The following is a 10,234-nucleotide window of genomic DNA, read 5'->3' on the forward strand; positions in this document are numbered from 1 at the left end:
AATCCGGCGGGGATCTGCGCCTACCTATCTATGGAAACCACGCCCCCTGTTGGTTAGCAGCGTTTGACAGGAACCACGAGAGTGCATTTAGATCTTCAGTAAGCTTTTTAAACCCTATAAAGTTTACATTTGCGCCACCTTCTGAATAAATACAACCAAGAGGCTTTCTGGAAAGGAAAACGAGTATTTAAAACTAAAATGAAGCACAATAGTTCACAAAATTGAACTAAAATCTAGTGTTTCATGTTTGTCGTTTTAGTTTGACAACTTATTAATAGTGGCAATGTCATAAATCCCCACATAGTTAATAAGTGAATGTACATAGTGCACAGAGATAAATACGATTTATAAATGATCAAATTTGGTTTGGAATTCAATTTTTTCTCTTAAAAGTCCTTTCATTCTATTGGCACCTTTCAATACTGAGCTTGGTTATTGTTAACTAAAAATAAAACCATTTAAAAAAATAAATAAAAAACATTTTCATTAGGCTACTTGAAATAAAATAATCATTAACTAAAATAAAGTCAAATATAAAATATATACTTTCCTTTATTTTATTTCAGCTAGTTGCCAGGGTGACATTTCTCTTTTTCAGTTAGTTTAAATAAACTAAAACCTAATAAATAAATAAAATGTAATGGAAAAAAAATCTAATTTTAAACATCAACAAAAGTAATATATAGTATATCAATACTAAAATAACACTGGAGCTTACTGTATAAAACACGGACTGGTGGGGACTTTCCAGTTATTCTGTTTTTATACTGAGCTGATAATATTGTTTATCCCTAAACATAACCCAAAGACATCATTTGGTATGTATTTTAATTTTCCTGGAGGGTTCTGACACCCCCACGCATTCAGGCAATGTATTTCTGAGCCTTTCTCCGCTTCACTTTGCTGAGTGAGCATGTAGAATGGATAGATCAGTGTTAGTGTGGCATCTGCTGACTTCATTGATATGGAAATGCTCAAATAGGACGTTTATCAAATGACTGCAGCTCTAGTTTCACAGAAGCAGATTACTGTGGAAAACAAGAGCATTGCTTCTCCCACTGTGGCCAAATAAGAACTCTTGAACCAGACAATAATTTCTTAACTCACTTAAACACAACAGGTCATTCAGAGATCATGCTGCTAACGTTCTAATAAACTTTCTCAAACCCATTCCAGTCCCGAAAATCAGACAAAAATTGATGTTCAAACTCTGATATTTGATATTACAATGACTTCTGCTGGTAAAGGGGACATTGAGGGGAGTTTTTTGATATTTGGAGTCAAGAGTATTTTTCTGTATCAAGGAAAAGGAACTGCATCAAGTCAATCTGTGAGGGAGACCCACAGTCACAGCGGCATCTGTGTTTGATTAATGAGTGGATCTTCTACTTACTGAAAGTCTCATTTTTTAATGCTGTGCATCTGTTAGCTGCCTAACAGATCACTGCGCCTCTTTAGGATAATATGCATTCATCAGGGCACTCTGGGAAATGAGAGAATTTTCTGCTTAGAGAAATAGAAATCTCAAAGTTAAGACTGGAGAATATGATACATGCAACAGTATCAGCTGTGGCATTCAGATTCCTCAGAGCAAACCAATCAGACCCCCTGCGGCAGGCAGATATGAGAGCAGGGCCAAATACAGGGGCTTCTCTGCATGTTTATTGAAGAATGTCACCACTCACTTTAAATATTCAGCCCATTTTAGCACACTTTCCCATGATATTTCATGCAAATTATTGCAATAGAAGTCACCTTTTCTCTACAAAGTGCTTTGCTGTGGGATCTTTCACATGGTTGCACAGCCATGTGACATTTATTCAAGTCAGCTAGATCCGTTTCTCTGTTGAGCACCACAGGGATAGTCGGGATAGTGGTTATTTTTAGAACCAAGGATGTAAATTAATAATAAAAAAATCTTACAAAAATTGTATTGTCTATATATATATATATATCCATGTTGATCACATCTAATGACTCTACTTGTGTGGTAAATAAACACACACATATACATACATATATATATGTATATGTGTGTGTGTGTATATTTTATATATATATATATATATATATATATATATATATATATATACACACACACACACACACACACACATTATTCTGCTGCATAACGTATTTATCACACTTGTAGTCGTTAGTGATCAACCTGCATACATATGCAGTATATATAAAAAATATGTAAATTTTTTCCCACATTATTTGTTAGAAGAATATTATCAGTTTATGATATTGCTTTAAAAATAAATACTATCCCGACCACCTACTCATAACCAGCCATTCAAAGCTTTACACTGAGTGACATCTATTGGCCAGAAGTAGTAGGTGCACGTAATTTGTTCTAAGACAGCCAGAGTATGGATTTCTTAAACTCCTTTTAACTATTAGGGAGATTTTACAATATTTTGAGGAAATCAGATATGGTTTAAAACGGGTGTCCAATCCAGCTCCTGGAGGGCCACTGTCAGTTCAGCTCCAACCCCAATTAAACACACCTGAACCAGCTCATCAAGGTCTGCATCCGAAATCGCAAATCTTCCCTATATAGTATGTGAAAAAAGAAGTATATCTGAATTCAGACAAAGCAAATACAAAGTTACCCTTATCTCACAAAATCTGTTTTGCAGGTTCTTCAGGGCAGAAAAAAAATCAGATCCTAGAAGTGGTTTGTAAACTTTTAAGCTGCATATTGATTTAAATGTAAGGCAAAGTCAGCATCAGCACAAGGAAGAGTAAAAAGCACAGCATGTTCGTGATACCCACAGACCTTTTACTCAGTGAGATGTTTGGCAGCGTCAGTGTGAGAGTACAGAGCAGTGAACCGTACAAGTTCGTTTCAGCAGGGTTTCATGATGCTCCTCACTGCCGCAGTTCTTTAAGGCTTTACAGTCAAAGAGACCCACAACAAGATACAAAGACCAAGAAAAGAACAAATATTTGTAAATTACTTCATTATCAAAATACCTGAGCACAACACAATCTTTCAAACCATCAGCATTCAAGAGACAATCTTAGAAAACAGTACAATATTAGCAACTGTTCACATAAGCAGCTGGTTTACCATATCACATTTACTCTGCAATGCATTCTGGGAAAATAACTTAATTTAATTATCCTTTAAATAACAACAAATAGCATAATATGAACCATTTAAAGAGAATGTTTAAAAAAAAAAAAAAATCACCATAAAAAAAACAAAAACAAAAAACAAATGGAAATCAATGTACTGTGCGAAGGAGTTCAGGAGAGGATAAGCGAAAAGCTGTGACATCACTGCGTCTCAAACCAGGTGCAAAACCCTTGTTCAGCCAGTAATCTGTTCAGCAGAACCACCTGCAGACACACAGAGCACACACACACACACACAAGTTAAAGCTGAAATTTTAAGGATCTAGTAAAGAAAAATTAGCCACACACACCTCATCTCCCATCTGTTTCCACATGTGCACCAGAGGAAGGCCGTCTTGACTGCCTGTCACCTGACCATAGACAACAACATCTGTCACGTTCAGAATTCTTCCAAAAAAAAAAAAGTTTTTCTCTCTGAGCTGTTTTTGATCGCCCAGTGCAGAGTTTCTCAAACTGTCAACTGCGACTCGATGAAAAGCAATTCAATTTTAAATATTTTATTTGTTAACCTGTATGTCATGTGACCATAAATTGACCGTGAAGATGTGAATGTGTTGCTAAATTACTAAAATTCAGCTGACAAAGAAGTTTGAGAATCCGCTGCCAAGTGAAATAATACAATACAGTGGAAATAATCTATATACAGAATATACAGGAATAAAATGTGTTTGTTTGTTATAACCTTGATGATTAAGGCCATATTTGCAGTTAATTCGTCCAGTGCTGCTCTGGCCTCCAGGGAAAACTCCTCTCCTATCAAAGCAAATAAATTGCTTTTCATTTTTTTTCATAATTCATTATTTATGATTTGATTGGATTCATTTAACAGTTAAAAAAATGTACATACGAATAATGATATACAAGTATAGTACATATCCATGAGCAGCAGCACATCACAGAAAGTAACACGCTTATGTTTTACCTGGCAAAGGTGTGATATTGTCCAACAGAACCTCTGCTGCCTGGAACGGTAATGTCACAAAGTCTGACCTGTGAAAACGAAATCTTCAAATATCAGATTCAGATCAACAATCACAGACAAAGGATCAAACCAAACTTGAGCGACCTGACCTGATCTGCCTGAGGGTGGCGCTGTTCACGGTGTCATAACCTCCATTATCCACATATCTGATATGAGCCATGCCAGACTCAATGCAGTACTGGATGACCTGGGCTCTCTGCCAGCCACCTCCTGTTACTGGAGCGGCACAGACCACCCCCACTAACAGAGAAAGACAGAAAATAGACAGACTTCCTCAACTAGATGACAACAAGCAATTCTAATTATTTTGGGAGATGATTGGCCTTCATAACCCTCAATTATAATTGATCTTGCCACAGTTTGAGAAACAATTCATTACATACAGCACATTTACTATCAGCGATGCCGTCTGTTTGTGTGTGTGTGTGTGTGTGTGTGTGTGTGTGTGTGTGTGTGTGTGTGTGTGTGTGTGTGTGTGTGTGTGTGTGTGTGTGTGTGTGTGTGTGTGTGTGTGTGTGTGTGTGTGTGTGTGTGTGTGTGTGTGTGTGTGTGTGTTCGTTCAGATTTGGCTATACATGTAATGGCCAAAAGTCAATAAATGTCCTTATGTAGTGAAATCTAGTGAGGACATTTTACTGGTCCTCACTAGTTAAAAAGTCAGGCAAAACATGTTTTTATTTAAATCTAGTGTTTTGCACATGTTTCTGTGAGGGTTGTGTTTAAGGGTAAGGGTTGGGTTAGGCAATAGAAAAGATCATTAACCTGATATATAAAAAAAATATATATAAAAAAAAAATCAATGGAAGTCTATGCATTGTCCTCACTGATATAGTGAAACAAACGTACATGTGTGTATATACTGTACATACACAACTTTAAAGGAATTAATGATAAGACTGGAGTAATGGCATCTGAAAATTCAGCTCCATCACAGGAATAAATTACATTTTAAAATATATTAACATAGAAATCAATTTAAATCATATTAATATTTCACAATACTGTTTTTAATACAAATTAATATAAATAGAGCTTTGGTGAGCAAAAGAGAATTATTTCAATACGGTGTAAAAAACGTCCCAGGATAGACGTGATGAAGTTGGTCACGACATAATTCCCATACTTGTGTCATTTCCTAGTGTTTTAATTTACTAATATTCAAAAAATCTGAAAGTCATGCCAGTAAAGCTTTGCTGGTTCTAAAAGAGAGAAAAAGCAAAGGAAGACCACGATAGAAAATAAAAGACAAGCTAACAAGAATAAAGACTACACTATAGTGGAGACAGATGTTGCGTTGTTCCTAGCCAAAATAATAAATGTCAATGTGAATATAAAACATTTACCCCCTGTTTCACAGACAAGGCTTAAGCCTAGTCTCAGACTAAAATGCATGTTTGAGCTGTTTTAACTAAAAGCAGCCATACCATATATGCAACAGCACCATTGTTTTGTCTTATGATGCACACCAGTAATGTTTTTTTCTAAAGCAAATTTATATAAGCCTAATCCTGGCTTAATCTGAGCCCTGTCTGTGAAACCGGGCCTTACTCTCAACATGGAGATCTGTGTGTTTAAGTAGGGGTCTATATACCTTCGACAGGGGTGGGCAGGCTGGGACATCCCGGCTGAGAGTAGCAGAGCTGCATGTGCTGAATGAGGGTGGGAAGGGCCTGATAAGATGGATGCCTGTGTTGCTGAACGAACAGGTGAAGACCCGCCTCCATCTGCGACACGATCACCTCCACAAACACATCCTGAGGCAGCAGCAGCTACAGAGACAACAGAACAACACACACAAGGCATACATTAAGATTTACCACCTCAAAACACATCATGTCAGGATATTTGATGTTACTGGCACATATTTTCCACTTAAATTTCAGTCTGTTCCTCACACAGAATTTGGAATATACAAAACTGAGCCTCACACAAAACTTGACATATAGCACATTAATCATAAGAACTTAATTTGTATGATGCTCATGATGTCAAGATTTTAAGAGTCCTCACCCAGGATGTGATGGGCAGGCAGGGCAGAGGGATACAATTACTCAGATCCAGATCTTTAAACTTCTTCCTGATGAGTGAGAGAGCATCATCCACCTGCTGCTGTGAGCCTGGGCGAACACAAACACATTAATTCAGCGCTAGGCTTTAGTATTGATTAGGTAGCCATCATCATGGGAAAACTCACCATGGATGTGGCAGATCTGAATCTCCTGAGTGAACGGCAGGGTGGAGACGTAGATCTTTGCTCCAGAGCTCTGCTTGAGGAAGTTCACGAATTTCCCCTGCTTCCCGATCAATCGACCAACCAGATGCTGCAATGACAGTTTTAAATCTAGGACAATTCTTCCTCATACAGAAAACAAGTCTTCCTGTCACTCTCCTTATATCAGTAATACAATCCTCAATGGACAAACACACACAGTATAAAGGCCTTCATATGTCCTGTAACTTGAGCTCTTCTGCAGTGAGTGTACTTCAAGATCACGTATCTTTTCTCTGCTGTGGTGCATCTCCCAACACGTTCATACACAAATGTAATAAATGGGCTAATGCTCCATCAATATCAGTATGTGGGTGTGTCTGTGTGTGTGGGGCTCACCGCTGGCACCTCTATGTCCCAAAGAATGATGGGCTGGGCCGGAGGTGGAGCCAAGCTGCTCACCTGAGTATCGGCACTGATGCAGCTTACACCTATATCACCTGAACCTGGAGACAAGATCCACATGAATGTAACACACCGAGATATTTTTACTGCTTTGTGATTGAAGCATCTGTCTGACTTAAATATGTGTTTTATATCCTTTTTTTTTCAGATAGCTGTAACAGGCGAATAAATATCAAAAAGGTGGTCAAAAGTTTGGAATCAATAAGATTTTTAAATGCAAGTATCTTATGTTTACCAAGGCTTATTCATTTGATAAAAAATACAGTAAAAACAGTACTATTGTGAAACACTGTTTCAGTATATATTAAAACATAACTTATTCCTGTGATGGCAAAGCAGATTTTTTTTTTTTTAGCATCATTACTCTAGTCTTGTGTGCCACATGATCCTTCAGAAATCATTCTAATATGCTGCTCAAGATATATTTATTTCCTATACTGAAAACAGTTTTTGCTGCTTAAGTTAATTCATTTCACTATGATCAAACAGGAGCAGAATTTCATGAGTTTGAAAGTAAATGTCTCACGTACCTCTCCAGGCCTCCTCTTCTTCCTCCGCCACTCCGTGGATGCTGGGAATCATTTTGTTCTCAATGCTGATTGTGTCCGCTTCTGTGGGGGTCATCGAAAAGCCTCTACCCTCCTCAGACAGCTCTGCACTGGATGCATCCTCTGAGAAGCAAGAACCACATCTAGAATCATCTCCAACAGAAGCTCCTAAATGGCTGAGTAGTTTCTCCCTGAATGAGACGGCGTCCTGAAGAGATGCGTCACTGCTGATGCTTTGCTGCTGAAATGGTTTTTGGGCAGCAGACTGAAATTCAGCCTCCAGAGGGCTTGAAACACCGGCAAGCTCATGTGGATCAATGGGTTCCTGGTTTTTCCAGTCCTCTGCCGCTGCTTCAATGATCTCTTGGACCGGAACAGAACTGATCTTTTCCAAGTTCTCTGGGTTCAAGCCTCTATCAGTGGAGAAATCAGACAGGCTGCTGCTATCATGACTGCCAAAGTGGACAGAACCTGGCTGTTTCCCCGTTGAAGAGTGAGAGTCGTTGGAAAGGCAGTTTGAAGAGAGACAAACCAGATCAAACTCAAGCCCAGAGTCATCTTCACTAACTTCTCTGCAGTCTGGATGACCTTCACCAGCAATGTTGTCCTTTTCTTGCCCAGTTTGGAGAGTCTCAGGGAAACGAACAGATACTTCTCCTTCTGGCTCGGGTCGAACTCCCTTGGTGAGGCCTGTTACGGGAGAGGTGCAGGTAAGGTTGCACATGTCCAGAACTGGTGAAGGATCTGTGAAGTTGCTGATTTCAGAGGATCCTGAGTTGTTGTGGTCCATTTTCAGGTCACTGTAAGAGAAGAAAAAGAAGCAGTCCAGTGTCTGTCTTCACTCTGGAAAAAGCAAATCTGTCCGTTCTCTGAAGGTGACTTACTTTGACAGGTCAAAATACATTTCAGGATAACTTGGCATAAACCAAGATTTTCCATTCTTCAACAATGGAAACATTAGTCACACTGCTAAAAGGATGATTTAGACCAGAGGTTTTGAAATATTTTGCTGTAAAAGACCCACAAATATAACCCCTTTCCACAATAAAAAGGCAGCTAGGCTATATGAACAAAATGAAGAATCTGCTTCCAAAATTAAATACTATATATTTTTTTATTAAATTGACAGCATATTTGAGATGATCATTTTCTATGCTAAAAATGTAGCTGTTTTGGAATAATGTGTATTGTGGAAAAATACAATGAAATAATCATAATTAATCTCAGGCTAGTCTCCAGAAAGCAAAATGAAATGTTACTATTATTAAATTTGGGAAAGGTATATATATATAAAAAAACATTATGTTAAATATATTTCATTAATATCTTAGGGGAACATTCCCTAAATATATATATTGTAAAATATAATAATAATCTCAACATTTGCAGACATTACACCACTTGTTGTGACCTCTTGGGGGTCCCTGGAGCCCTGGAGTTTGATTTAAAGCTCAAATAACACATATTTGTAGAAGACTGTGGCTAATCAAGTACACAACCTTCAAAAAAATAGGACTCAAGTCATGAATGCTCTGCTACTGACCTTTCACCCAAAATACTGGAGTCAGCAGGGGAGGAGTGAACAGATCTGCTTCTGTCCGAAAAACACACCTCCTCTTCAGTCCAGAGAGGAGCTGTCGTCCTCCTCCTCCTCCTAAAGCTGTACCAGCACCAGCCTAGCAGAGTCAACACAGAGACGGAGGCCAGCGGCCTAAACGACAGCAACATCCTCTTTCCACTGATCCCACTGAGAGAGAGAGAGAGAGAGGTAGAGAGAGAGAGGTCAGCTACATCTAATAACCATCCCTAGTCTTGGGTGGCACTAGTCTGTAAGGAGAGACGTCTGAGCTCAGAGGGGGAGTGAGTCTTGACACCAACACTCCAATAGAAGACTGAACCAGAGCAATCTCATTACCAGCTCAAATATCCCGGCAACACACAAACACATGCAGCCCTCTTAAATACAGCTGTCACCATGACATTCACCACACATCTTATTCTCTGTTTGTATATAAATATCAATATCAATATATAACATTAAAACGTGTTTGCAGTGTAATCTACAATGTGTCTGCAATCACAACCCAAATAGCAAAGAAATGCAAGAATAAGAAGAACATCACAATTTTTGTTCGATTTCTTTTTAAAGTGAACATGTTAATAAGAGATATTATATTACATATAAGTAGATATTATAACATTTTTATGCTCTATCAGTGAGATCAGCCATAGAAGCAAAAAGATGGGTTGAAAAAATATGAATGGGGGGTTTTATGGGGACTTTCCACAGACATAATGATTTTTATCCTAAACAAACTGTATATTCTATCCCTACCTATCATAGAAAACTTTCAGGATTTTTACATTTTCAAAAAACATATATAAAAAACATAAATAGTATGATTTATAAGCCGTTTTCCTCATGGGGACCAAAAAATGTCCCCACAAGGACAAAGATTTCAGATATTGCCCTCTTTGTGGGGACATTTTTGTCCCCATAGGGTTTACCAGGCCACACACACACACACACACACACACACACACACACACACACACACACACACAACAATCAAATTCAGAGCGAACATGAATTAAGAAAACTTTTAGGTAGACGCAGTTACATCGGCGTTTCAATCACGCTGAAATTTCAACTTTATGGGATCTAAATCTGTTTTGTGTTGTTGTTTTTTGTTTTAGTGTGAAAGCATGTTAAAAACCAATTGATGCATTTAAATCACAAGCGAACAAGTCAAGAAGGAAGAGACCTTCATTCCACATATATAATAAAAGAAGCCGGTGTTTGATGTCTCTCTGCTCACCGTGAAGCTCAGCAGCGCTGGTGTCGTGGTGTGTGTATGTGTATGACGTCACGGGAGCGCACGT

At 38.2% G+C, this 10,234-nt stretch overlaps 1 protein-coding gene across 2 annotated transcripts; it reads right to left on the minus strand.

Moving 5' to 3' along the window:
• Positions 1–2,680: 2,680 nt before the first annotated feature.
• On the minus strand, positions 2,681–10,234 carry akap1a (A kinase (PRKA) anchor protein 1a). 2 transcript variants are annotated; one of them, XM_084400905.1, is made up of 12 exons: positions 10,171–10,234; positions 8,895–9,098; positions 7,334–8,151; positions 6,738–6,844; positions 6,324–6,450; positions 6,140–6,246; positions 5,721–5,898; positions 4,214–4,369; positions 4,070–4,132; positions 3,830–3,900; positions 3,438–3,497; positions 2,681–3,351 (listed from the first exon to the last, which is right to left on the minus strand). In XM_084400905.1, exons 2-12 carry the CDS (start codon positions 9,077–9,079, stop codon positions 3,289–3,291), a joined length of 1,935 nt encoding a protein of 644 aa, XP_084257031.1. In that variant the 5' UTR covers positions 9,080–9,098; positions 10,171–10,234; the 3' UTR covers positions 2,681–3,288. The 2 variants fall into 2 exon arrangements, with proteins under 2 accessions (XP_084257031.1, XP_084257032.1); XM_084400906.1 differs by having other exon boundaries at positions 10,117–10,173.

Source organism: Rutilus rutilus, assembly GCF_951802725.1.
Source record: "Rutilus rutilus genome assembly, chromosome: 25".
NCBI lineage: Eukaryota > Metazoa > Chordata > Actinopteri > Cypriniformes > Leuciscidae > Rutilus > Rutilus rutilus.

Excerpts from the sequence above, each read along its gene's own strand:
- akap1a (XM_084400905.1), bottom strand. The coding sequence starts at position 9,079 with ATGTTGCTGTCGTTTAGGCCGCTGGCCTCCGTCTCTGTGTTGACTCTG. Across the intron at positions 6,845-7,333 it reads AGAAGAGGAGGCCTGGAGAG|GTTCAGGTGATATAGGTGTA; the intron begins GTACGTGAGACA and ends TCTTGTCTCCAG. Across the intron at positions 6,247-6,323 it reads TCAGATCTGCCACATCCATG|GCTCACAGCAGCAGGTGGAT; the intron begins GTGAGTTTTCCC and ends GTGTTCGCCCAG.